The sequence below is a fragment of the Delphinus delphis genome, chromosome 7 (genome assembly GCF_949987515.2).
Source record: "Delphinus delphis chromosome 7, mDelDel1.2, whole genome shotgun sequence".
NCBI lineage: Eukaryota > Metazoa > Chordata > Mammalia > Artiodactyla > Delphinidae > Delphinus > Delphinus delphis.
Window position 1 is genome coordinate 698,214 of NC_082689.1, and position 26,845 is coordinate 725,058.

The 26,845-nt window shown below is 56.0% G+C and overlaps 1 protein-coding gene across 3 annotated transcripts in view; it reads left to right on the forward strand.

Annotated features, from left to right (window-relative positions):
* Nucleotides 1-24,883, forward strand: part of HDLBP (high density lipoprotein binding protein) — a 69,066-nt gene extending 44,183 nt beyond the window's left edge. For all 3 annotated transcript variants that reach the window (XM_060015779.1, XM_060015780.1, XM_060015778.1), the window contains 23 exons: nucleotides 1,531-1,737; nucleotides 1,835-2,050; nucleotides 2,566-2,772; nucleotides 2,932-3,039; nucleotides 3,913-4,017; nucleotides 4,376-4,454; nucleotides 6,086-6,225; nucleotides 7,152-7,256; nucleotides 7,348-7,461; nucleotides 8,653-8,739; nucleotides 8,886-9,017; nucleotides 12,046-12,264; nucleotides 14,402-14,623; nucleotides 14,721-14,939; nucleotides 15,456-15,594; nucleotides 17,267-17,421; nucleotides 18,191-18,295; nucleotides 18,541-18,675; nucleotides 19,782-19,925; nucleotides 21,517-21,702; nucleotides 22,174-22,290; nucleotides 22,389-22,517; nucleotides 22,635-24,883. In XM_060015779.1, coding sequence (XP_059871762.1) covers nucleotides 1,531-1,737; nucleotides 1,835-2,050; nucleotides 2,566-2,772; nucleotides 2,932-3,039; nucleotides 3,913-4,017; nucleotides 4,376-4,454; nucleotides 6,086-6,225; nucleotides 7,152-7,256; nucleotides 7,348-7,461; nucleotides 8,653-8,739; nucleotides 8,886-9,017; nucleotides 12,046-12,264; nucleotides 14,402-14,623; nucleotides 14,721-14,939; nucleotides 15,456-15,594; nucleotides 17,267-17,421; nucleotides 18,191-18,295; nucleotides 18,541-18,675; nucleotides 19,782-19,925; nucleotides 21,517-21,702; nucleotides 22,174-22,290; nucleotides 22,389-22,517; nucleotides 22,635-22,721 — 3,357 coding nt within the window. In that variant the 3' untranslated portion in view covers nucleotides 22,722-24,883. The remainder of the gene's footprint in view (nucleotides 1-1,530; nucleotides 1,738-1,834; nucleotides 2,051-2,565; nucleotides 2,773-2,931; nucleotides 3,040-3,912; nucleotides 4,018-4,375; nucleotides 4,455-6,085; nucleotides 6,226-7,151; nucleotides 7,257-7,347; nucleotides 7,462-8,652; nucleotides 8,740-8,885; nucleotides 9,018-12,045; nucleotides 12,265-14,401; nucleotides 14,624-14,720; nucleotides 14,940-15,455; nucleotides 15,595-17,266; nucleotides 17,422-18,190; nucleotides 18,296-18,540; nucleotides 18,676-19,781; nucleotides 19,926-21,516; nucleotides 21,703-22,173; nucleotides 22,291-22,388; nucleotides 22,518-22,634) is intronic.
* The last annotated feature ends 1,962 nt before the right edge of the window (nucleotides 24,884-26,845 follow it).

Here is a 26,845-nt window from a genome sequence, read left to right on the forward strand (position 1 = left end):
CTCCTGTACTGTTCTCTTTCAGGATTTCCTGTCCATTCTATTCCCTTTTGTTCTACCCTTCAAGCTTGATCATCAGCTTTTTGCTCCGAGCGGTGTTAGATCACCCAGGGCTGTGCTCTGCCTTGTGGGACGCACGTTCCACCTGCTGTGTTTTGGGTCCAGCTGCTGAGATGAGTGGTCCGCCTTTCGCATCTTCTAACCATGTGTTGTCAGTATGAGTTAAAGCTGCTGAGTCCGGATCCTAATTTTTTCTTCCTCTTACGAACAGTAAGAGTTGGGTAAAGTAGTGGTTTTCCCCAGGGTTCCCCTGTGTGCAGTCATGTGCTTCTTCCTCTCCAGCCTCGTGTCGACTCTGCTTTCTCGTGTCTCCTTCGTGGGAAATACCCCGGTGGAGGTTGGCAGTGGCTGTGGACAGTGCACGGCCTTAATGAGCGAAGCTTTCCTGCCAAATACAGCTCTGGGGCTGAGGGTGCATGTATATTTGGTCATGTTAAAAAAATATACATCCACTGATTGCTATTTTCTTGCAAATTTTTATCATGAAAGGATTTTGATTTTATAGAGATGATCATTTGATTTTTCTCCTTAGATCTAACAATATGATGATTTATAGAAATGGATTTCCTAATATTGAACCATTTTTAGAATAAACCTCATTTGCTCATAATTTATAAGCCACTGGTCTTACTTTCTGTGCTAGTTGGGAAGTGAGGGCCTTTTTCATTGCCTCCGTGATACAATTTAACATTTCTGTTGTGAGTGTTGAAAAGTTGGCTGTGAAGCTGTGTCCTTTGGGGAAGGAGGGAAGCTGGCTGGTCTGTGACTTCCTGCTGCACTAGTGGTGGGAACCTTAACACTTGGCCCTTTTCTTTTTTTTGACATCCTCTTGGTTGATGACTGTTTATAGATCTAGGAAGACTGGAAACCTCTGTCTTCCTCCCAGATTTTCCTGTGACTTCAGAAAGTTACTTAATTTCTGGCAGTTTGAGGATTTGGATGATTGTCGTTTTCTTTCCTCAAATGGGTTGTCTATTTTAACTGGTCGTAAAAGAGATAGCAAGAAGAGTTTATTCCTACATATAGGGCTTATGTCTGAAGACAAGAGCATATAGTGCTCCAGAGACAACAATTCATCTGGTTAGTCAGTCTGTGCCTGCGTTCCTGCTGTGTCCTAGTGTGGTGTGAGGAGTCACTGAGCTAGGAAGCAAGCACGTACCATTCTTGAGTATTCCTGTCCTCGTGATGGCTTAGAGCTGGGCTGAGAAGACACTGAAGGAATAATCGTGATGGCTGAAGGGGTGACGCAGGACCATGGGTCTGTGTCACGTTTGAACTCATTCAAGCCTGGGGCTTGGTCCTGCTTCCCCATGCAGGCCATGTTTAACCCAAGACTGTTCTGAAGGACGGGTTGGGGCTGGCAAGGTGAGAGTAGGCAGAGGTGGCGTTCCAACCAGGGAGAATGTCGTGGGAAAACGTGCTTTTGCGGAACCTGCAAATGTTTTTGTTTTTTTGGTTCTTTTCCTGCCACAGGCCTCAGCAACTGTTGCCATTCCCAAAGAACACCATCGCTTTGTTATTGGCAAAAATGGAGAGAAACTGCAAGACTTGGAGCTAAAAACTGCAACCAAAATCCAGATCCCACGCCCAGATGACGCCAGCAATCAGATCAGGATCACCGGCACCAAAGAGGGCATCGAGAAAGCTCGCCACGAGGTCCTGCTCATCTCCGCCGAGCAGGTGTGGCCAGCCACGGGCCTGGTGTGCGTGGTGGCCTTGCCCCAACCACCAGGAGGCCCAGATCTGTGCCCTCATGGTTTCCGTCCTTCCCTCTCAGGACAAACGTGCTGTGGAGAGGCTGGAAGTAGAGAAGGCGTTCCACCCCTTCATCGCGGGGCCGTACAACCGGCTGGTCAGCGAGATCATGCAGGAGACGGGGACACGCATCAACATACCCCCGCCCAGCGTCAACCGGACCGAGATCGTCTTCACAGGGGAGAAGGAGCAACTGGCTCAGGCTGTGGCTCGCGTCAAGAAGGTTTACGAGGAGAAGGTAGCAGTCAGGAGGGGGGCAGAGAGCAGCCCAGCCCTGCCCTGTAGCCTTCGAGGCCTGGACAGCTCCAGTCGCCACAGTTAGAAGGGGGCGCCTGCGCCTCCCCGTAGCTGTGAGGCAGTGGGCCAGGCTCTGCTGGGCGGCTGTCCCCACGGATTCCCACCCGAGCTCCCCCTGCCCTGTGTGCCCCTGGGCACGTGTCGCTCAGAGCTGATCAGGCCTTTGGGTGAGCTGTTAGCCTGAGTCGGTGGGCTTTGAGGTCTGATGCTGGTTCCTTTATTTGGGGAGAGGACGGGGTGTTTTTGTTTCTTCCTAGCTAGTTGCAATGATTACTCTGGGCTTGACTTAAATTCTGCAGTAATTCTTTTGAGGAGAAAGCCCAGTCCTTGATTAGTGGAGTTTCTGGGGATTGGCTGGTCATCGTCTTCACTATTCGGGGCTCACTTGCTGTAGTCGGGGCCCCGTGTCCTGCTCCCGGCCCTTCCCTCTGACACCCTCACGGCGCTCTTACTTAGAAAAAGAGGACCACGACCATCGCAGTGGAGGTGAGGAAATCCCAGCACAAGTATGTCATCGGGCCCAAGGGCAATTCCCTGCAGGAGATCCTGGAAAGAACTGGAGTCTCTGTGGAGATCCCTCCTTCAGACAGCACCTCAGAGACTGTGATCCTCCGAGGCGAGCCTGAAAAGCTGGGGCAGGCGTTGACTGAAGTCTATGCCAAGGTAACTGCTCACTGTGGGGAGACTCCGATGAGCGTTTCCTGGGACCGTGTCAGGGGAGGGCAGCACTCACCTGTCTCTGAGCCCTGGTGAGCCACCTGGCTTGGTGTTCATGAAACCTGGACTCTGCAGACCCACGGGTTTGTTTCCTGGTTTTCCTAGGCCAACAGTTTTACGGTCTCCTCCGTCTCTGCTCCTTCTTGGCTTCACCGTTTCATCATTGGCAAGAAAGGGCAGAACCTGGCCAAAATCACTCAGCAGATGCCAAAGGTAAGGAATCGTCTGCTGTGTTGAGTTGATCTTCGTCATCCCATTGCTGACATTGCTTTTGTCCTGTGGGGGTGGGGGTGCCTTTGAAGACCGGGGCACCCGTTTTAAAGATCAGTTGTTGTGGGTGACAGTCAGCTGCTCCGTGGTTAGCCAGGGGTGAGCAGAATACGTTTTTTCAAATACCTGTGTCACGTCTTTGGGTCTTTTTAACCAGGGGAAGAGTGTATTGCTAAGTCTATTGAATATCTCAAGAAATACCTCATTTAGTTGTTACGGTGTCGTAACCTGTGAGTAGTTACATCTGAGAATTTCGTGGAGCAGAACTTGTATACGATTCGTGTGGAGCTGGAGTCTGTGGGCCTTTCTCCCCTCCGCGTCTCTGTCCTTCAGGCGGCAGTAGGTCCGGTAACCTTGGCAGAGAACGCGAGCGTCGTATTTCGTTCCTGTTCTGTTCAGAGTCCTGGTTCCCACGGTGGGGCTGGCTCCGTGGCGCCGGCCTCCCGGGTTGCCCTCCCCGTGCGTTGTTTCTCACCTGGTGTGTTGGGCCGGGTGGGGTCGGGGGGCAGTGGTGGTGACGTTTCACCCCCGTTGTCGTCTGTCTCACCCCCCCTCGCACACGGGGGGGGGGGGGGGCGTGAGCAGCGAGGTGTTGATGTGCTCCATGCCAGTGGTTTTGGTGGCGCACAGTGGGGAGGCCTTTGCGGTTCCCACACAGTGTTTAGTACCAAAACCGTGGTCATCCCCAGACCGCCTTTCCAACTTCTCCTGGTGTCTGTGGATCGGCTGCTGCCCCGGGAGAGCAGCCCAGGCTCGCATAGGAGGTTGCTGTGGCCGTGCCATCCCGGTGGGCCGACTCTTGTTTTGGTGCGGTAGGTCCACATCGAGTTCACGGAGGGCGAGGACAGGATCACCCTGGAAGGCCCCACGGAGGATGTAAACGTGGCCCAGGAACAGATCGAAGCCATGGTCAAGGACTTGGTAAGGTGCCCCGGGTGCTGGCCGAGTGGGCATAGGGCATAATCCTGTCACTTGCCAGTCAGACCTCACGTGGGGGCCCTGGAGGCGCGGGAGGGGGGCCCAGTCGGCAAGTGGCGAGTTCTGAAACAGCTGGAATCTGGCCGAAGTCCGGGAGAGCCGTGGGTAGACGAAACCTTACTGTGGAAGAGGGTCTTGCGAGAGGCCTGTAGGACGATCCTGCCGCAGACCCTGAAGCTGAGTGGGAAGAGAGGGCGGCCGCTGCCAGCTCCCGGGCCTTGGTTCTGGCTGTGTGTCTGCGGATCTGGGCCCAGGTCCTGGACTCTGGTCTCCAGTGTCCTGCTCTGTGCTTCTCCCACAGATTAACCGGATGGACTACGTGGAGATCAACATCGACCACAAGTTCCACAGACACCTCATCGGGAAGAGCGGGGCCAACAGTGAGTGGGGGCAGCACGCGGAGGGCAGGTGGGGCGTCCTCAGCAGAGCGCCAGCGGGAGGGCGGCCTAGACTCCTAGCTGGGGCCTCCCCCAGGGCCGAGGTTGGCCTGGAGCTGATGGGCCTAGAGGTGAACGTGATGAGCCTGGTCGTGAAGGCATGCAGGGGGCCGTGTCCTCACAGTTCAGCCAGACCTGCTGGGGTGGGGTCTGCCATCCGCCATCCTCACGTGCGCCCCTGACCACGCCCCTGCTGGGCTGGCCAGCCCAGGCTCAGCCGCGGACTGAACCGGCTCAAGTTGGAACGTGCCGAGTGAGCGCTCCGCTTGAATCCGCGGATGTCGGATGTGTTTTGAAATCCACTGCTTTGCTCAGTTTAACTTCAGTGCCGTTCTAGGCATCACGGTGCTCACCAGTCCTGAGAACAGCTCTGTCCCCTGTGTGTGACCTTTGGTGGAGGTGAGGTAGCGGGCACCCCCCGCCAGTGTAGGTAGGACACCTCCGTGTGCCTGCCCTGTTGGGTTTTGCCCTGTGCAGTCCATTCTTTGTTCAGAGTAAATGTAAGCTAGTTAGTTGCTGCTGCTTTAGTTGGTGTCAGTTGTGAGTTCTGGAGCGTTTTAAACAACGGGCAGACGCCCACAGGGAGTGACACCAGTCAGTGCTGCTTGAGCCGTAAATTTGCACACACCATAAATTTGCTTTTGTTTTTTGTTTTGTTTAACTGCAGTGTTTTCTTAAACAGAAAATGTAAGGAAGTGCAGTTCTGATGTTAATTTCTGGTTTCTGCTCCCTGGGAAGTGCAGAGCCACTTTGCATTGTTCAGAGAATTGTGTCTGTTCCGTTCTCTTCTGGTTCAGTTTCTCACCTTCGTTTTCTTTCATCTAAAATCTGCCACCCAGCTTCTGTGTCCTTGGCTCTTGTCCCGTGTGGTTCTGCCCTGGAACAGCAGCCCCCGAGCGGGTCGGCTCACGGCTGTGTCCGTGTTTGCTCAGATCCCTCCTTGGCGACCCTCTAAGGAGCTTGGTTCCCCTTTACTACATGGTGGGCAAAATGCCGACCCCATTTCCTGGTGATGAGGCTTCCCCAGGGTGTGGGAGCCTGGATCTCTGTCTAGAGAAGGTGACAGGGGAGGGTTGTCAACAACTCCACTGGTTTTGCAAAGACAGTGAAGTGCTCAGGCTGGAGCTGAGCTGACGATGGAGTCTCCTTAGACAGCATGGCCTCCATGGGCTCCAAGGTGGTCGATGGGGGTGCTTTTATCTTCAGGTAATGTGGGAGCTTCTGGATTTTAATGGCTTCTTATTTTTATTATATTCTTGAGAGTAATTTTTTTTTACTTGAACAGTAGTTGTCTGTCTCCACATTAGAAATGCGCTGGCCATGCCCAGACCAGCTGTATCTCAGGTACCGAGTGGCCCTCGCCGTAGGACACTGGAAGTTCTCAGGGAGGTGCCAGCCTATGGTCCATACCTGGCTCCTTGTCGAACATGGAAGGTCTTGCTGTGGAGTTTTTGCTTATGGGATGAGTGGTTAGCTTTGGGGAGGGCTCTAGCCCTGTCCTGCCACGTTGTGATTCATTGGTGGCGCAAGGTAGATTCTGCATCCAGTTGCGCGTGTCCTTTTGTGTTCTTCAGTAAACAGAATCAAAGACCAGTACAAGGTGTCTGTGCGCATCCCTCCCGACAGCGAGAAGAGCAACCTGATCCGCATCGAGGGGGACCCGCAGGGCGTGCAGCAGGCCAAGCGCGAGCTGCTGGAGCTCGCCTCCCGCATGGTGAGCCCGCGGCTGGGGCTGGGGCTGTGTGGCAGCACCTTCCTCCTGTGCCGTCCTAGAGGGTGGCCGGTGCGGGTGTGACTTGCTGGTACCGAGTTTCCTTCATTCCCCCCCATCCCCAGGGCCCCATGTAGTGCTAGGGAGGTGCTAGGGCTCTGGGTGCTCAGCCTTGGCCAGACCCCAGAGTCCCAGCTGCAGTGATGACTTCTCTGGAGGTGATTCTCGTGTGCAGCCAAGGTCAAGAAGCACGGCTGTGTGGTTATCTGCACAGCCAGTGTCGGGGTGGTGCCTTGTTCCCCATCCCAGAGACTAAGCCACCAGCCCTCACACACGTTTCTTGGTTTTCTGAGTCAAATGCAGACAGATATATCCTTGCTCTGGGGTGCCTTATCCTGGTACTGGGTTGCTGAACCCTTGTTTCTCTGGCACCCTGATGCCAGTCTGATCCAGAACCTCCCGGAATTGTTTGAAGCGTCTGCTTGGCTGTCAGTGTTTGTCTCTGTGTTCCAGCTCTGCTCGTTTTCTTGTACTTCCCACGTTTTGATAGGACCTCTGGAGGAGGGTGAGAGCCACACGGGTTCAGCGCCCTGTGTTGAGCCACTCTTCCTTAATCGTCCGCACAGGGACGCGGTCCGGGCCACGCAGTGTTCAGGAGGGCTGTGCAGAGGGCGAAGCCTCGCAGCCCGCCCGTTAAGTAGAATTGCTGGATGAGCTGCTGCGGCAGCACTTCTGGGTGAAGGGTCCTACACTCCGTTTTCTCGTCTGCTTTGTTCGGAGAATAACACACAACCAGAGTAACGTGCAGTGTGGGCATTGCTGGAGAGGGCAGGTGCTCTGCGAGGGGTGCTCCCTGGCAGCCGCTGGTGCCTGGCAGTGCTGCAGGGGTGCACCTGGGCGCCCCTCACTGTGCTCAGTTGTATTTTTAGGAAAACGAGCGTACCAAGGATCTAATCATTGAGCAGAGATTTCATCGCACAATCATTGGGCAGAAGGGTGAACGGATCCGTGAAATTCGGGACAAATTCCCAGAGGTAAAGGTTTCCCAAAGACATTCTTGATTCAGTATTTTGGAATCCAGTCCTCGCTAATAATCAGACTTGGTCTCCTGATGATTTGTTCTAGGTCATCATCAACTTTCCAGACCCAGCACAGAAAAGCGATATTGTCCAGCTTAGAGGGCCCAAGAATGAGGTGGAGAAATGCACGAAGTACATGCAGAAGGTGGCGGCAGATCTGGTGAGGGCGCGCTTCCATGCTTTGCTGTGCGACAGTGTCGAGGGTGGTAGGGGCTGGGGGTGCTCCCCAGAACCCCTGCTTCGGGGAGCGCGCTCGGGCACTGGGGCAGCCCCCCACCTCACGGTATTTAGAGCAGCAGAAATCCTTTTCCTGTGCAGAGTTACTTTGTTTCTTTTCATAAATTTATTTATTTACTTACTTTTGGCTGTGTTGGGCCCTCGTTACTGCCCACGGGCTTTCTCTGGTTGCGGCGAGGGGGGGGCTCCTCTTTGTTGCGGTGCGCGGGCTTCTCATTGCGGTGGCCTCTCCTGTTGCACAGCACGGGCTCTAGGCACGTGGGCTTCAGTCGTTGCAGCACGTGGGCTCAGTAGCTGTGGCCTGCGGGCTCTAGAGCGTAGGCTCAGAAGTCGTGGCACAGGGGCTTAGTTGCTTCGCAGCATGTGGGATCTTCCCGGACCAGGGCTCAAACCCGTGTCCCCTGCGTTGGGAGGCGGATTCTTAGCCACTGCGCCACCAGGGAAGTCCCTGCTTTGTTTCTTGAGGGGTCTTCGGATACCTAGGCAGAGAAGTTCTCCCATCCAGTAAGGAGAAGAGAGGGTTACACACGTAGCCTGAGGAGTCACGTGTTGATTTGTTATCTTCCTCGAAACTTGGAATGCGAAGAGGCAGTTTGGAGAGTGCTGAGGGCGGTTGGTGGGAGGGCTGCAGGTGCCCCGTGCTTTCCAGGGGTTCTCGGGGGCTTGGACTTGACCTCCTCAGAGGGGTGATGGGGAGGGCTTCCCAGCGCTGCCCTGGAGGGTGGGAATTGCTGCCCTCATGGGCATTTTGAGCTCTCTCCTAGGCCTGGCATCCCGGCCTCTGCCCACCCTCAGGCAGCTCTGCTCCTGGCTATGACACCAAAGAGCTGGTGTGTGTCCAGGCACTTCTGGATTGTAGAACACGTGTGTAACAGATCACAGGCGCTCTCGCGGGCCGCTCTTCCCGGGAGGGACTTTGCGGTAGCTGACTGGCACGCCCGGTTGGTCAGTTGTCGGATAAGTTGTCTCACCTTTCCTGTGACACATCTCTGGAGGTCAGGTGGGGAGAGAAGTAGGTCGCAGAATCCTGTCATTCCGTCCCACCTTCAGGCACAAGAAGGACAAGTCAATCTGTAGTACGACGGTTAATTGTACCATCTTTTGTGTTTTTTAGGTGGAAAATAGCTATTCAATTTCTGTTCCAATCTTCAAACAGTTTCATAAGAACATCATTGGGAAAGGAGGTGCAAACATTAAAAAGGTGACCGGCCGGCGTGTCTCCCGAATCTTGGCTCTGCCCCCCCTGCCCCCATAGCCCTGCGCTGTTCTGGCTTTAGAGCTGAAGAAGGGAGCCTTGCTGCCCAGCCCTGGGAAGTCAGCCCCTCACGGTCCCCTCGCTCCTTGTAGATCCGGGAGGAAAGCAACACCAAGATCGACCTTCCTGCAGAGAACAGCAACTCGGAGACCATCATCATCACAGGCAAGCGAGCCAACTGCGAGGCCGCCCGGAGCCGCATCCTGTCCATCCAGAAAGACCTGGTAACGGGACGCTGTGTGGCGGGGTGCTCTAGCCTGGGGCCTGGGGCGCAGGGCCGGGTGGGCCACCAAGAGATGCCTGCCGCTTGTCCCACTCAGGTGCTTGGAAATCGTCCCATTCTGAAGGTGTTACTTTTTTTTTTTTTTTTTCAATTTTTTGAAAAATTAACAGGCAAGAGACTGCATGTGTTTAAAGTGTGCAGTGTAAGTTTTGACCGCTGGAGTCACCTCCACGATCCAGATAGCGCACACCGTCACCCCGAAATACCCTCATCCCCCTTCACTCCCGCCTCTGCCCCACTGGGCTCCTGGCGCCACCCCATCCACCCTGGTCTCTGCGCCGCCGTGGGTTGGGGTGAGTTTCCTGCTTCACTGTGTGAGGGGAACCGTGGCGCCTCCGCCCGCACGCAGGCCTCGCTGTTCTCAGACCACAGGTCCTTCCAGATTCACCACGTTGTCACATGTGTCAGTGCTGCTTTTCACTGCCGGGTGACGCTTCATCACAGGAGATCATGTTCCTTCTTGTGTGAGCTTTGTAGTTTGTGTCTTTCAAGGGGTTTCCTCTTTTATCTAAGTTGTCAAGTTAACTAGTGTAAAAATTTTCTTCATGTTCACGTATTATCTCTTTCCTGTCCCTGGTAATGTCATCTTTCTCATTCCTAGTATACGTAATTTGCAGCATTGTAGAATGATCTCCTTTTAACCCTCGTAATATTCTTTTCTCTGAAATCTACTTTTTCTCTTATCAAAGTGAGATTCTTTTAGGCAGCTTGCTTTTTTATTCAGTCTGACAATCTCTGCCTTTTAAATAAAAGTGTTTACGTTTTAATCACATTAGTAATTATATATGTTTCTGTGGTATGTATGGCAAGTTTTATTACATACACTTAGTAAGTTAATTAAATTACATTTAATGTGACTATAATTTTTCCATTTTTAAAATTGTGAAGTTTGAAAAACAAAATTCAGCATCCTAACCACTTTTTAATGTCCAGTCCAGTTCAGTGGCACTAAGGCCATTCATACTGTTGTGCAGCCGTCACCACCGCCACCTCCAGAACGGTTTCATCTTCCCAAACGGAGACTCTGTCCCCACCAAATAACAGCTCTTCCTTCCCTCTCCCCAGCCCCTGGCCCCCTCAGTGTGATTATTTTACGTAGAGCACTTGGATTTAAACCTACTGTCTTGCTGTTTGTTTCTCTTTGTCCCATCTACTTTGTTCTCTTTTCTGCCTTCTTTTGGGTTAGATGTTTTTATGATTCCTTTTAACCTCCTTTTTTGGTCTATTGGGTGTACCTCTGTTTTATTTTAGTGGTTGCTTTAGGGTGTTTGGTATATACATCTTCAACTTCCCACAGCCTGTCTTCAGGTGACTTGATGCTGCTTGAAACTCAGTGTAAGGAACTGAGAACAGTGGGCCTCCAGCCCTGCGCCCGCCACTGTGTTTTGTTGACATACCGTAAACCCTACATGCATCTTAATAAGAAAATACACCCACGTCAACATATCCTCTGCGCTCTAGCTGTTCATCCCTCCCTCCCTCCAAACGGTGACAACTACCAATCTTTTCACTGGCCCCATAGTTTGCCTTTTCCAGAATGTCAAATAGTTGGAATAGCATGTAGCCTTTTCATACTGGCTTCTTTTACTTAGTAGTAAGTAGTAAGATGGATCGTGTCATAAGAGTAACATTTGGTTTTGTAAGAAACACCAGACTGTCTTCCACAGTGGCTGCACCATCTCGCATCCCCACCAGCCCCACATCCTCAGGTTGGTGGCTTTCGTTCAGCACTCGAGGCTTTGCCTCAGTGTCTCTCACTTAACGTGGTTTCCGACGAGACACCTGATGTCATCCTTGCTCCTCTGGCCTGTTTAATGATCATATCACCAGCTTTCAGCAACTTACGATGTGTCCTGGTGTAATTTCATTCGTGTTTCCTTGGAGTTTGAAGCTCTCATCGAGCTTCTTGGATATGTGAGGTTAGAGTTGTCTTCAGATTTGGAAATATTTGGGTCATTATTTCTCACTGTTTTTTTCTGTCGTCCGGAAACTCAGATTACCTGGTGCTAGGCAGCTTGACCTTGCCCCGCTGTCCACCAGTGCCTTTTTATTTGCTTGGGGAGGAGGAGTGCTTTTTTCCCTCCTTTCAACAGTCTCTTCAAGGTCATTAGTTTTTTGCAATGTCTGATCTGTGATTATACCAAGTATATTTTCCTCTTTTCATATATTGTCTTCACCTCTACAAGTTCAGTTTCAGCCATTTGTTTTTATGCTTGACACATTCAGCTTGCCTTTGGCTTTTTGACCTGTGTAGTCTAGTGATGAAAATACCTGTTTTAGTGTCCTTGGCCCACTGGCTCTAACCTCTGTGTCATTTCTGGGTTGTTTTCCGTTGTTCATTCCTCGTGATGGGTTGTTTTTTCCTACTTCTTTGCATGTCCGGTTTTTTTGTTTGTTTTTTTTAATTGGATGCTAGATATTATGAAGTTTACTTTGGTGGGTGCTGGATATTTTTGCATTTCTATAAATATCTTTGAGCTTCGATAAGTTACTTTAAAACAGTTTGCTCCTTTTCGGACTTGCTTTTTAGATTTGTTGGGTGGGATCACAGCGGTGCTTGGTCCCGGGTCTGTGGCGGTCCTTTCCCTGGCCCGGCTGGTCTCCCTGCACATTCAGCCCGTGAGCTTGCAGTGCTGGGGGCTGCGCTCTCCCTGGGCTGTCAGGGCTGCATGCTTGATGCAGGGGCTTGGCCGGGGGCAGGGACCAGGCTTGGCCTGTTTCCTGTCTCCGGCGTCTTGTCGCTGTGTCACGTGGGAGGTGATCCAGTCCCTGTGCTCCGCCTTGAGTAGAGTCAGGGTCCTTGCTTACGGGGCTCTTGGGAGGGTTGGTCCTCGGGCATCTCGGCCCTGCCTCTGCTGCAGGCGCCTGAGGGAGACATCTTGTGTGACGTCACGGCTTTCCCTCTGCGGCATGTCTGCCCTTTCCCGCCACACAAAAACCTGGCTCGCTCGTGCTGTGTGTCATTTCAGGCCAACATAGCCGAGGTGGAGGTCTCCATCCCTGCCAAGCTGCACAACTCGCTCATCGGCACCAAGGGCCGCCTCATCCGCTCCATCATGGAGGAGTGCGGTGGGGTCCACATCCACTTCCCCGTGGAGGGTTCGGGAAGTGACACCGTGATCATCAGGGGCCCTTCCTCAGACGTGGAGAAGGCCCGGAAACAGCTCCTGCACCTGGCGGAGGAGAAGGTGAGCACCGCCCAGGAGGGTCACTGTGTCTGTCCTCTTGTCACGCTGGGCGCCTCCACACACCCTCTCTGTGTGGCAGGTTAGCAAACACCTATATATACCTGTATGTCTCTGATTCTTGCCCCCACTGAAGGGCCTTTCCAACTCGGATGCCTACATATTCAGTGTAGAAAATGTGCTGCTAGGCTTGTTATTTGGGGCTTTTTCCCTCAAGTATGATTTACATACAGTAAAGTTTAGTGTATAGCTCTGAGTTTCGACAAGCATGCGTGCATGTGACCGCCACTCAAATAAAAACCTTTTGACTGTCACCTCCCAAGGTTCTCTGTTGACTCAGTCGCCTTTGCCCTTTTGTTAAAATCCCAGGTGCCGCTCTGTTTGTGGACTTGGCTCCGTTTCAGCAGCACCGCAGTGGACGGCCCGCTTTGTGGGACGTCTCGGGAGGCCTTCAGCTTCGTGCTTTTTAAACTGCTCTGTCTCTTCTAGACCCTTCGCCTTTCCATATGCATTTTGGAGCCAGCTTGTCAATTTCTAGAGCGAAATCCTGCTTGGATTTTGATTAGGGTCATGTTGGGTCTGAAGATCAAAGCAGGGAGAATTGTTGTCTCGGCAGTTTTGAATCTTCCAGTCCACATCGATTCAATTTTTAAACTCTGATTTTTCGTTGGTGTTGTGTAGTTTTTAGCGTGAAGATCTTGTTCACGTTTTGTTAGGTTTATGTCTGTTTTGATTTTAGTTTGTTTTTATTATAAATGGTGCTTTTTATACGATTGGCACTTCAATCTCCAGCTACTGTTGCATGTAGAAGCGTATTTGATTTTTGCATATTGGCCTTATTTTATGCATCTGGTCTACAGCTCACTTATCAGTGACAGTACCTTTTTTTGTGGATTCTTGTGAGTTTTACAGGTGAAACACACCATCTGTGAACGTGCAGTTCTTTTTCTTTCTGCCCTGTACCGCCTGTGTGTCTTGTTTATTTACTACGTTGCTTGGACCTCCCGTGCGCTGTTCAGTAGCCGTGGTGAGCGGACAGCCTCGCCTGGCGTGGGCTCGGGGCAGCCCTCGGCCCTTCGCCGTGCGGGACGTGAGCTGTGCTCTGGGTCTTTGGCAGTCGCTCTTTATGCAGCTGAGGAAGTTCCCTTCTGTTCCGAGTGTGCTGAGCGTTTTTTTCAGGAATGGGTGTACTGTAGGATCTGTTGACATGATCACCTGGTTTTTCTTTTTTTAGTGCAGATATTAGATTGATTTGGTGTTTAACCAACTTTGGCGTTTCCGGGGCGAACCCCACCTGTTTTTGATGTCTCATCCTGTATCATGTTGCTGGGCTGGGCTCAGCTAACTCGTTAGCTTTTAGAATGCTGCTATTTGCGAGTGTCTGTCTGAAAAATTGAGGATTCTCAGTGGTGTTTTGCGAAACCGGCACTCAAAGATAACAGACTTAGGCTGTTCACCGTTTAGCTTGGGGGCCGGGTTTCATGACAAGAGAAAGGAGAGTGGTTGCCCGGCATGGGCTTGTCCGCCTGGGGGTGTGTCCCCCTCACATTTCTCCTGGCGCTTCTGCCAGAGGAACCGGCATCTCAGCGAGGTCGCCAGGCCAGGGCCTTTCGTGATGTCAGATGTGGGCCTTGGTTGGCTTGGCCGTCTCCGAGTTGGAGGTTGCAGCTGGTGGTGCGTAGGTCACCTGGAGCCCTAGGGAGTGAGGACTGGACAGGGCTCCGTCCACTGGCGTCGGGAGCAGTGTGGGTGCCCGGGCTGGGAGAGGCTCCCGGCGTGCCATGGGCTTCCTGTTGTGCGGGTGCAGTCCCCCCAGCCCACGTCCCCTTTGCAGATGGAGATAGAGAGCAGCTCGCAGAAGCTTGGTCATTGCTGGTCAGTGGCAGGCCTGGGGCTCTAGGCTGAGTGCTGTCCCCACCTTGGTGTCTCTGATCGTGGAGGGGAGGAAATGCGAGTACCATGTTGTCCGGGTGTCTGTCCACGTGCTTGCTGAGGTTTGAGTAGCCCCCTTTGGAGGGACGTTGGTGACACTGTGAGGAGAACTCCCCCTCACAGCGCCAACCCCTAGGCCCTCTTCGTCACCTGCTCCAGGGCCCAGGCAGGTGGCTCAGGCCAACAAACGTGGGGTTGGTTTCTGCAGCAAACCAAGAGTTTCACTGTCGACATCCGCGCCAAGCCGGAGTATCACAAGTTCCTCATCGGCAAAGGGGGCGGCAACATCCGCAAGGTGCGTGACAGCACCGGGGCCCGCGTCATCTTCCCGGCGGCTGAGGACAGGGACCAGGACCTGATCACCATCATAGGGAAGGAGGGTGCCGTCAGGGAGGCCCAGAAGGAGCTGGAGGCCCTGATCCGGAGCCTGGTGAGGCCTGGTGGGGGCCGGGCCCTGGCTGGGGGCCCTGGGGTCCCGGCGCGCTCAGCAGGGCGGGTCACACTGCGCCCTTCTCGCAACGCCGCAGGACAACGTGGTTGAAGACTACATGCTGGTGGACCCCAAGCACCACCGTCACTTTGTCATCCGGAGAGGCCAGGTTCTGCGCGAGATCGCTGAGGAGTACGGCGGTGTGATGGTTAGCTTCCCACGCTCCGGCACGCAGAGCGACAAGGTCACCCTCAAGGGGGCCAAGGACTGCGTGGAGGCAGCCAAGAAGCGCATCCAGGAGATCATCGAGGACCTGGTGGGCGCCCGGGAGGCTCGGCAGGGTTCCAGGCCCCGAGGCGGGTGGACGCTCCCTCGGCAGTGCCAGGGGTCTGGTGTTCAGCCTCCTTCCTGATGGTGGGTGGGCATCCCACAAGGACCGGCCTCCCCCTGCTCCTCCCAAGGGGAGAGGTCCCCTGAAAACGTGTGGGGTTTCTGAACCAGCCTTTAGAACCTCACCCTCCTTGTGGACCAGCCCAGCCTCCAAACGTCATCCCTTGAGGGATGGCTCCTAACAGCACCTCCTGCAGTGCGGTGGGGGAGGGGCCCTCCTTTGTCTGCAGAGCAGTGAGATGTTACGTTCTAGTTCTGGGCGGTACGCTTTTTGGGAAGCGCTTCAGAAAGAGGCCTCCCCTTTGGCCCTGCCCTGCACCGCAGGCTGTCCATATGCTGGGAAGCGGCTATAGGGGGACGGAAACGAAAGCGATGGATGTGAATTTGACCCTAAGCAACTAACCTTTGCCGGTTATTTTCTTTTTGCTCTGTCTCCCCACAGGAAGCCCAGGTGACCATAGAATGCGCCATACCCCAGAAATTCCATCGATCGGTCATGGGCCCCAAAGGTTCCAAAATCCAACAGATTACTCGGGACTATAACGTTCAGATTAAATTCCCAGACAGAGAAGAGAACCCAGGTGAGTCCTTGCGGTGAGCCCTGTGCTTGCGAAGCGGAGGGTGTGGGTGTGTGTGTGGTCCCAGCCTAGGGTAGGTGGTGGCGGCTGTTGGCTGTCCTGGTGAAGCTCCTCCCTTCCTGGGGCTCCTGCGCGGGGGCACTGCCAGTACGGTCGGCTGTCCTGGGGGCTTCCAGAGGTTCAGGGTCGCTCCCTGGTTTCTCAGAGGTGGGCTGTGTTAGTTGCTCCGGGGTGGTGAGGTGCCCTTCAGATCTCCTAGAGGTTCACAGCTGCTGGTGACCAAGCCAGGGGAGAGCAAAGCACCTGCGGCCTCCTGTGCAGTGGGGAGCCCTGAGCGCAGGCCTGCCGCTTTTTCCGGGCCCTCTGTGTGCCACGTGTGCTGGGCCCCGTCCCGGCAGCACCTCCTCCCCGTTGCCAGCACCCCTCTCATGAGGCAGCCACTGACCGGCCAGAGGGCACCGTCTGAATGGCTGGCTGCCCTTATGGGACGGCCCTTCAGCTCCAGGTGTCCTGCCTGTCACCTGGTTGTGCTTGTGCCCCCGGGGACGGGACAGGGCAGGGCAGGGCGATCGGTGGTCAGGGAGGTGACCTGCGGGATACAGATCTAGCTGGTGTCTCAGACCCAACTTTGTAAATCCCGTGTCCTCCTTGCTTGCCCATCTCCTTCCTGTTGACCCATTGGGTCTGGTGGCAGCCCTGTGGCCTGCAGGGTGCACTCCCATTGCTCTGTCCTCTGTCCTCTACGGAGCTTGTCATGGCTGTTGAAGCTCCTGGTTTCCTGAGAAGATGGGCTGTTTTGAGTAGAAACGAGTTAAATCGTATTTGTCACATTTATGGTTCACACTTGAACGTTTACTTCCTCATTTTGAAACTTCACATTAAGGAAAGATTACACAGGATGGTGTAAAGATACGTCCAGATTCACCCCCTCCCTTACACACAGGCACGCTTGTGTTTTCTGAGTTATTTAAATGTAATCTTGAGACGCACCCTTTACCTGTAGTGGCTTCTTCGTAAGGATGAGAGCATTCTCTTCTGTCACTCACCAGACTCAGAAGATCCAGTGTTACGTGATACTGCGGCCTAGTTCGTCGTCCACATGCAGGTTCTGCTGATCTTAAAAGTGTCCTGCCGAGCCCACACCTTTCCCCAGCTCAGTCCAGGGTCGTGATTGCTTTAGGCCGTTGTGTCTGTGTGCTCATTCGCTCCTGGGTTCTGTCTCGCTCCACGAATGTCGTGTTGTTTATTTCGGCCACGCCCAGATCCTAGAGGGGCCAGGGGAGCCACGCCGCCGGCTCCCGTGCCCCCCAGTGCTCTGGGATTTGCTGGCTTCCTGGCACAAGAAGCTGGCCCCTCCCCAGCCGTCTTCTCCAGCCCCTCCTGGCTGCCTCCGCCCAGCACGGGTCACTTGGGTTGTCATGACCATCCGGGCACTGGTCTCCTTCCCTCTCGGGCGCAGTGGGCCCTGCTCCGTGCCCCTCCCGCAGGTCTGTCTCCTCCCCCAGCGAGCCAGCGTCCTCCCGGAGTCAGGCAGGACTCTTCCCTCCCCACCAGCACCCCCCGTAGGCGCTGGACCAGTGTATGGGTCTGGACAGGGACGAGCGTCGTGCGGTGGCCCGTAGGATGGCCTGGGCCTGGGCGCTCAGCAGCTTGAGTTTCCCTTCCCTGTCCCTAGTGCACAGTGTGGAGCCTGCTGTCCAGGAGAATGGTGACGATGCGGGGGAGGGGAGGGATGGCAAGGAGGCCGAGCCCGGCTCCCCCAGGAGGTGCGACATCATCGTCATCTCCGGCCGGAAGGAGAAGTGTGAGGCCGCCAAGGAAGCCCTCGAGGTGCGTTCAGAACCCCACCACCACTCCCACGTCCCTGGGGGCCCATCAGCAGGCACCGGGGTGGGGGCGGGGAGGGAGAGCGGCTCTAGTCACTTGAGCCCAAGCACCTCGGCTCGCACTGCGGAAGGTGCTGGACTGGGTCACAGCCCAGGAGCAGGGCTGCAGGCCCGGGCCAAGGACGGACGCGGAGCTGGCGGGGCTCGGACTCACCCTCCGTGGTGTGCAGCTGCCGGGGCTCACAAGGATGAGTAATTGCTGAGCGCCACCTCAGTGGACAGAAAGGGTTCTGTCGTATCACGGGTCAAGTGGGGCAAGCAGCTTGCCGAGGTAAAGGGCACGGTCGGGGCTGCAGTCGGGATAGTGGAGTCTGTGGTCCCGGGTGGTGTCCCATTGCTCTGACCCACTCTAGGGTCTCAGCGAGGCTGGGATCAGGGCGAGCCTCTTTGTGAGCCCCACTCCCCTCCTCTGTGGGCCCCTGATGCCTCTCCCTGGAGTTGTGCTGCTTTGCTTCTGCAAGGGGCTGCCGCGTTGAGCACAGGCCCGGGTCTGTTTGCTCTGCCAGCATTGACCTGAAGACTGCATTCCACATCCTTTTTCCATGTCCTCTGTTGAGTCAAAGGTCTAGGCAGCATTCTCAGTCCGAGTGGAATGGCACAGAAGGTTCGATTGTCACAGGCTCGTCCCCTGTGCTCCATGAAGACCTGTTGCTGAGCCCACAGGGTCCCTCTGCTCTTCGCTCTCAGGCCTAACCTCACCCCCTGCCCTGCAGGCGCTGGTTCCCGTCACCATTGAAGTGGAGGTGCCTTTTGACCTTCACCGGTACATCATCGGGCAGAAGGGAAGCGGGATCCGCAAGATGATGGACGAGTTTGAGGTACAGCTGTTGGCGGGTCCTTTCCCTGGAGACCAGGTGTCGGGGGGGTGCCCCCCAGGTCAGGAGGTCAGCCCTCGGAGTGGGGCTTCACGTCCCACCCGCGTTGTCCTGAGCCTGCAGTTCTGTCCCTGGCCAAAGGGACAGGTGGACAGCTGATCACGGCTCCCAGGCTCCCCGCTGTTGGGGACCAGATAGACACGTGTCTGTCCTGCACGTGCATCAGGCCTGTCCCCGTCTCCGCACAGGTGAATATTCACGTCCCGGCACCTGAACTGCAGTCTGACATCATCGCCATCACAGGCCTGGCTGCGAATTTGGACCGGGCCAAGGCTGGGCTGCTGGAGCGGGTGAAGGAGCTGCAGGCAGAGCAAGAAGACCGGGTGAGGGCCGGGCGGGGCTGCGTGGGCCAGGGAGGATCACCCGGGGGGCCCCGACCTCCAGCTCCCGGGCTGCCCCTCAGCCAATGAAGTCAGGTGGCAGCGGGAGAGCCAGTTGACCCACCGTGCAGCGAGCTTTCATCAGAGGCAGTGTTGGGGCCGTGGCCCTTTCTTCTTGACGTAACGGTGGCAAAGGTGGGCTTCCACGTTAATTAGCTGTTTCTTAAGTAAATCTGAAGACATTTGCCAACCTTACAGGGAAGGTTCAGCTGGGGAGGCCTGGGAGCCATTGCTAGGAAAGACCCCCTCTCCCCCCAACATGTGACTGTGGTCCCACACGGCTCCCACTGACGCCCTCGGTGCTGTTTCCCTGCCGTTGGGTGGACATGAGAAGCCGCTTTGCCTCTCTGTGGGGCTGGCGTTTGGAGGATTCCACGAGTGATGCACGCAGGGGCGGGTGTTCGGGAAACTTGAAGCACCGTTACATTTTATGTGGGGGTAACGGACTCCTTGCTGAGGGGAACCTTCCTGGCGTCTGGTGATGGGGCAGGGCCCGTGAACCTCACGAGTCTGTGGTCCCTGCTGTCTCAGCCTCGGCACAGGCCATGGGGGCCCTCCTCTGCCCAGGGCTTTGCCTGAGCCTCTGCCTGTGGACATCCCTTAGCGCTTTTGTTCCCTTTTGTGGGTTTTTTGTTGGTTTGGTTTGGTTTTGGGGTGTTTTTTTTTGCCTGCTTTCGTACCCCTACCCCAAAAGACCCAGAACTTTTTTATACTTACTCATCAGGTCTCTGTTTCACAAGTTAGGGTAGTAGAGCCCAGGGCTTGCTGTGTGCTGTGCCAGGCCTGTCGGTTACCAGCACGCAGCTTTCCCTCTTTTCTGAAGGATCTGTGCTCGTGGTTGTGGAATGGTCAGGTCCTCGGGTTCTCATTACTAGCTGATGGCGGAAGGGGCGCAGCGGCTAGCGGGAAGGCCGTGTCTCGTTCTTGTTGCAGAGGTGACGACGGATCCCTTCCAGGTTGAGGATGGAAGGGGCGCGTGGGCGCGCGATGCTGAGGGCCGAGGCGGACGTGCCCCCCCTCCCCCTCACTCTCTCTTGTCTCATCTGCAGGCTTTAAGGAGTTTTAAGCTGAGTGTCACTGTAGACCCCAAATATCACCCCAAAATCATTGGGAGGAAGGGGGCAGTGATCACCCAAATCCGCTTGGAGCATGACGTGAACATCCAGTTTCCTGATAAGGATGATGGGAACCAGGTAAGGAGGACCCCACTTGAGTCAGACGCCACGGTGGAGCGCTTCAGGGGCAGAGGGGCTCTCGGTGGTCTTCGTCCTGACCTGGGGACAGTGACCACGCAAACTTAGGGCGTATCCAGAGGGGTGATGAGAGTAGCAGGTCTCTGGGGAGCTGATTGTGGCTTGGGGTCTGGCCCCATGTTGGCCCAGGCCAGCGCACGAGGCTTCTCTGTCATGGGCTTGGAGCACTTTTCCCATGCCCACCTGGCCCTCCACCTGCTGCACTCAGAGGGCGGTGGAAGGCAGCCCCTCCCCCCAGACATGGCCCCCAGGCCGTCGCACACCCCTGCCTGCCCCCTCCCTCGCACTTTCTGCCCCTCAGGCTCAACCTCTGGGAGGTGACCTGGGCCCTCCTGTCCCCCGCCCTGCCTCCTCTCCTCCCAGCCTCTTACTGCTCTGGACTCAGCCCCTGGCATCCTCACTGACCCTGCTGACCCTCCCTGGTGCATCTTGGGCAGTGCCGTTTCTTCACCTCTGTATTTCTAAGCAGTGTTCATAAAACTACTGTTCTTCTTCATTCGAGACTTTTTAAAATTATCTTGATCTTGAGAATTTAGTTCAAACTCTTTGCCTTCACTACCTTTTATTTCCCCCAACTTTTCCACGTAATCATCAGTTTTTAGTCACTGTTTATAGTGTTGAGATTACTTTGGTTAGCATTCCATGAGCCAGGTGGGGCTGAGTGGTCCTGGGTCGCATTCGTGGCTTTTTCCTGTGAGGCTTATGCTGCGTTTGCAGTCTGTTCTGTGCTGTTGTGTACTTGGCGGACGATGGGACCGCCGGCTGGTGGGAGTCTGGGCTCTGCTGGGCTGGGTTCTGGGTGGAGCCCGCCGCCCACCGTCTGCATTTGCTTCTTCGGGACCGGAGGCACCTGGCCACAAGCCCTGGTGTGTCCTGGCGTTTCTCTTGTCTCTCTCCTGGCGTGGGTCACCGAGTTCCTGCTCTTCTGTTTTGTGTCCAGGTGTTCGTTTGTGTCCTGTGGTCCTTCTGCGTCGTGTTGTGTTCTTCGGTGTGGGCGTAGTGCTCTTCCCTGTCCTGAGGAGCATGGCTTTAGGTTGTCGCTTCTAGTTTCCTTCTCTCTGCCTTGAGTTACCCATTTGCTCTGCTCATCTTTACGGCCCTGGCGTCTCACCTGCTGGTTTGAGGGGCAGGGGTGCCGGCCACGGTTGTCTGCACCTTGTCTCCAGGTCGGTGTGTCTGTCCAGCGGAGACGCCTCCAATGGAGGCCACCCACCCCCGTGCCCTCAGCTGCCAGCATCCCCTCGGCTTTGGGGCCCGGTGCCCTTCCTCCTGCTCGTCCGCGACTGTCTTTCTGGTGGAGTGTGTGCGGGGGGCGGGAGAACACAGGTACTGGTAACCTGCTGTTTTAGGCGCTCTCCCTTCTGAGCTGGTTGGGTTTCCCCTCACCCTTAAGGTGAGGCCTTCCTCACCCAGGCCCGCTGAGCGCCTACCCCTCTTCTCACCTCCCCACAGAGCTGCGCCCCGCTGGGTCGGTGCTCGCAGTCAGGCATCCCTGGGTGCCCCCTCTTCTGACTGGATTCTCCTTTCTCAGCCCCAGGACCAAATTACCATCACAGGGTACGAGAAGAATACAGAAGCTGCCCGGGATGCCATATTGAAAATTGTGGGTGAACTTGAACAGATGGTTTCTGAGGACGTCCCGCTAGACCACCGTGTTCACGCCCGCATCATCGGTGCCCGTGGCAAAGCCATCCGCAAAATCATGGATGAATTCAAGGTGAGTCCCCGACCTGATCGTGAAGGGCGTTGAGCCCGAAAAGCACAGCAGGGGGGAGCGGCTGGGTGCTCCGTGCACCATCGAGCCACTTATTTCCCCACGAGCCAGTTGAGGGGGCAGCGGGGACCACCTGGGGCTTCACCTCTTCCTGCCTGGGTCGCTGACCACACTCGGGAACCGGATCGGGAGACTTCCGAGGCTCAGGTCTCTGTCCCTCAGGTAGAGGTCGCGTGGGGTCACAGCTGTGTGTAGTTGACCCTGTCGGCAGCGCCCTGCATGGCCTGCGGAAGGCGGCAGCCCTGTGGTGGCCGATGGCTCTGCATCTGTGAGGGCACATGCGGCTCTGAACACCAGGTGCCCCGCAGGGCCCCGGTCCTCCCGAGGGGGGATCTTCACTAGAAACAGACCGTTCCCAGCCGCACACGACGGGGCCCTCAGAGCCGTCTTAGCTGCTGTGTGTGCTCCTTCCAGGTGGACATTCGCTTCCCACAGAGTGGGGCCCCAGACCCCAACTGCGTGACCGTGACAGGGCTCCCGGAGAACGTGGAGGAGGCCATCGACCACATCCTCAACCTGGAGGAGGAATACGTGAGTCCGGGCTGGGCGGCAGGCACCTGGGGCCGGGTGCAGGGGTGCCCGTCGGGCATCGCTGCTGCAAACTGACACCCCCCCCCCTGCACCCACAGCTGGCCGACGTGGTGGACAGTGAGGCGCTGCAGCTGTACGTGAAGCCCGCCCCCCACGAGGAGTCTAAGGCGCCGTCCAGGGGCTTTGTGGTGCGTGACGCGCCCTGGACCGCCAGCAGCAGCGAGAAGGTGAGGCTCAGCCGTCCAGCCCCTGCGCGTGCGCCTCGGCGGCCATTCCAGAAGCTGCTAGGGGGCGGGGGCGGGGGCGGCCTCGTCACTGAAGCCCAGCCCTCTCTCCCCCCACAGGCTCCCGATATGAGCAGCTCCGAGGAGTTTCCCAGCTTTGGGGCTCAGGTGGCCCCCAAGACCCTCCCATGGGGCCCCAAACGATAATGATCAAAGAGCAGAACCCTCTCCAGCCTGCTGACCTGAACCCACCACATGATGGTTTGTCTCAATCTGACCCAGCGGCTGGACCCTCCGTAAATTGTCGATGCTCCCCTTCCCCGAGGTCTCACAGCGAAGCCGGCACCCCGCGCTGTGTGTGGCCCGGTCCCGGGCCTGGTGGCACCCAGCGTAGCGCGGGGCCTGCTCCCAGCCTTCGCTCTGGGCGGCTCTCCACTCTTGTGAACACTAAGGAGGTCACAGGACGGTGTCACCCAGCACGTCAGCGAGGCTCTGGCCTCCGCCAGGAGAGCACCGCAGGTGCAGCCGAGTCTACTTCCTGTGTCATGACCTCAGGAAATAAATTTCCTTGACTTTATAAAAGCCAAAACGTTTGCCCTCTTCCTTTCCCACCCCCCTCTCTCTCTCATGCCTGCCTGCCATCCAGATGCTCCTCCCTGTAGAATGTGCTCCGCCTTCTTCCAGCTGCCAAAAAGCCCAGTTACCCAGACCAGGGCAGGGCAGGTCGGGAGGCCCGGTGTGCACACTGGGCGCCCGCAGACCCAAAGGAGAGCCATGGTGGAGCCAGAGGGATCAGGGAGGCAGGAGGGAAACGCGGTTCTTGGGGGGCCCTGGCTTGCCCTGTTTCCCGTCGGGGTCTCTGCCCCGGACCGCACAGGCGCAGGCCCCGCGTCTGGTGAGCCTGGTGAGTGCGGGGCCTGAGGAACGCCAGGTGGAGAGGAGGGGGCTGGCCGGGGAGGTGGAGACCACCCACTCCTGCTGGGCGGAGGCCCCACCCTTTGCACGCTGGCTGACTTGGTTTTACACCACCTTCCGCTCCCTCGCACCCACCCCTTCCCAGATGCCCCCTGTTGAGTTAGTTGCCTCTTTCTACCTCAGAGCTGGTATGGGGTGTCCCGAGCTTCAGGGTGTGTTTGCTGCGGCCTTGGGGGCTGGAAGCCGAGTGCCCGGCTCAAGACTGTGCTGTCCCTCACCCACTGGGTCGGTGGCCAGTGGGCCCGTCCAACGGGGAGCACACGGGCCACCCCCCCAGGTGGCCGCTGATGCATGCTCGAAGGGCAGGCCTCTTGGCCCTGGGGTAGAGAGAGGCTGCCGCTCGGCCAGGACCAGAGGCCCCGGTGCTGCTGGCGGCCTCTTTGTCAGGTGTGTGGTAGGTCAGTCCCGCGGTTGGACCCCAGGCCTTGGCGGGTCAGGGTGCCCCGGCCCCAGCCGGCTTGGTCAAGGTCCACCCTGAAGAGGGAAAGGTGGGGCCCCATGTCCACGGAGGCGACGAGCCACTCTGAGTTGTCTTGCCAGATGCTGGGCCTCGTAGAGGAGCTGCCCTGTGCCCTGGGGACAGTCGTCTCTGCTCTGACCACCTTCTCCCCACTCCCAGAGTTTTTCTCTCAATTTATTAACTGGAGCTCGGACCCCTTCTGACTCTTCAGTTCCTGAGTAGACCCCGAGTCTAACTGCGGTCGCCTCTGCAAGTCCCCACTAGCTCCGGCGGCCTTAAGTGTGCCCATTCAGAGGCGTGGCCACCTGGGAGAGGAAAGGAGGGGCGTTTGCTCCTGCTGGGTGGGCTGCGTGACCCCGAAGGAGGTGGGGTTGATTGCAACAGGGAGACAGGAGGAAAGGCCCCCCCGCCTCTGGGAGCCTCGCAGGGGAAGGACCATCCCCTCTTCTCCTTCGGCATGAGTTTCAGAGCCTTTCCCACTGGCCCCCCAGGAGTCTGCCCACACCTCCCCCTCCCTCTGTCTTTCCTACAGCATCCAGCCCTGTCCTCCCCAGAGTTAAATTTTTAATTCTCACAACAGATTTTTGCACACGTGCATTTACTGCTAAACGTCATAGATGCAAACTCCCCTTTCCTAAACTGTGTTTGGGGTCTCGCTCGCTCTGTTTTTGGTTGTTGTTAAAGGGGATGAGATGACTGTGCCCGGGCCTGTCCCCTGCGGCCTCCGATGCTGCGGGGAGAGCCTGGCGGGAATGGGCGCGTGTGTCCGTCTCCTCCTTGTTGAACGTCTTCCATATCATATGTGTCCATGGCTACCATCCATCCCTTGGCCTTAACTTTAAAATTTGGAGATTATATGCAAACATGTGTAAAGGCTCATGAATATGGATGACACTGGAATTTTATAAATTCTAAAATAAAACCCGAAACCAGATACAGTGTGCTGGGACTCATTTTATCACGTCCCGCGTGTGCTCATTCTTTTTTTTTTAAATAGTGGAATTTTTTTTTTAATTTATTTTATTTTTGGCTGCGTTGGGTCTTCGTTGCTGCACGCAGGCTTTCTCTAGTCGCGACGAGCGGGGGCTGCTCTTTGTTGTGGTGCGTGGGCTTCTCATTGCGGTGGCTTCTCTTGTAGCGGAGCACGGGCTCTAGGCATGTGGACTTCAGTGGTTGTGGCTCGAGGGTTCTAGGTGCGTGGGCTTCAGTAGTTGTGGCACACGGGCTCAGTAAGTGTGGCACCCGGGCTTAGTTGCGCCGCGGCATGTGGGATCTTCCCAGACCAGGGCTCGAACCTGTGTCCCCTGCATTGGCAGGTGGATTCTTAACCACCATGCCACCAGGGAAGCCCTTGTGCTCAGTCTTGTGAAACCAGGGGTGTCCTCAGCATGCTCTTGAGTGGTAACTGGACACCCACAGGTATTTGGTGTAGTTCTCCCAGCTGGCATAGGGTTCTCAGCCCTGTGTTAACTGTTCCCGCAAGAGCCACAGCGCTGGGAGGCGTCATTGTTGGGGGTGGACAGTGACCCGGCACTTCCCACTCCTAAACATGCACCCTGCGGGGGCACCAGCAGGCACCAGGAGGTGTGGACGAAGTTTGAAGGCAGCGCTGTCCCCAGCAGCTGGGCAGAACGGCTCAGTGGCCGTCTTCATTCAGGGAGCTGACACAGCAGCCGGGGTGGGCTAGTCATGCACAACGCTGCAGGGAAGGCTCGTGGTTGTGCGGCCCGTGGAAAAGGTCGCACCTGTGGGTTCCATCGTTCCGTCCCTCCAACGGAGGCCATGTTGGTGGCTACTCTAGGTGGGAGGAGGAGGGTGGTGTGGGAAGGTCCTTGTCAGGACCGCGTCCTGGTTACCAGGGCTGTGTCTTCATTCAAAAGCTGGTTACACTGGTGTGTTCACTTCATGAAAACCCGAGGTGTGACCTAGCATTTCTTATGTTTCCATAAATTTACTTTAAAATTTAACAACAACAACAAAGCAACCATCTGCAAGAAAATACTTGTGGATTTGGTGACAAGGGCATGGTGCGTGCAGCCCCACCACCCACAAGCGGAAGGACGGCTCATTTTTTAAACAGTGGGTAAGCAAATGGCAGGTTCCAAAAAAATGTCAGTGGCCACACCACAGCCTCAGCCCCACTGGTCAAGAAATGCTCAGTGCTGCCCGAGGCCCAGAGCCGTGGGTTTTTAAATAAAGGTGTCAACCGGCAGTTCTGGGGAAAAGCTGGGCGGTGGTGCGGTGCATCAAAGCGCTTTAAAAACCACGTGTCCTTTTTGACACTGCTGTGCACTTCGAGGAGCGTCCCCTAAGGAAATCGAAGATGGGCAGTGTCTCCGGGCATTTATGCCGTGTGATTTCTAACCGCAGAGCAAGAGAACGGTAAGCAGATGGCGAAGTTGGGAGGTGCTGTGTGATCTGAGCTAGGAGAAGGTAAACACAGAGAGAGGTTGTGAAGCCAGTCAGTGGACAAAGTCAAACTGCAGGTAACGTTAAGCTCCCAGCTCTGAAGAGGACCATGTGCACCCAGACAGGCAGAACTTCTTGAAGGAGATGCACCGAGCATCGCAGGAGTGTCCTTTCCTCGAGGCATTCACTGGTCAGGGGATAAAGTTCAGTCTCCTTCCAAACCTTCCCCATCTGGGCGCTCGCTGCCCGGAGAGAAGGGGTGCCCACTCCTCAGAGCGCACCGTCTGGGGGAGTCAAGTGGTACCACAGGAGGAGAGGAAAGGGCGGCTCAGAGGCTGTGGACAGGCTGGAAGGGAAAGGGGCTCGAGATGAGAAGACAGACCTGCAGGCCTTGTGGGGACGGGGCGGGGGCGGTGGGCAGACTCCCAGCAGGTTTCGCAAGACGCTGCGTGGACAGCGTGGGAAGGGGCGGGGCTGGTCTGGAGAG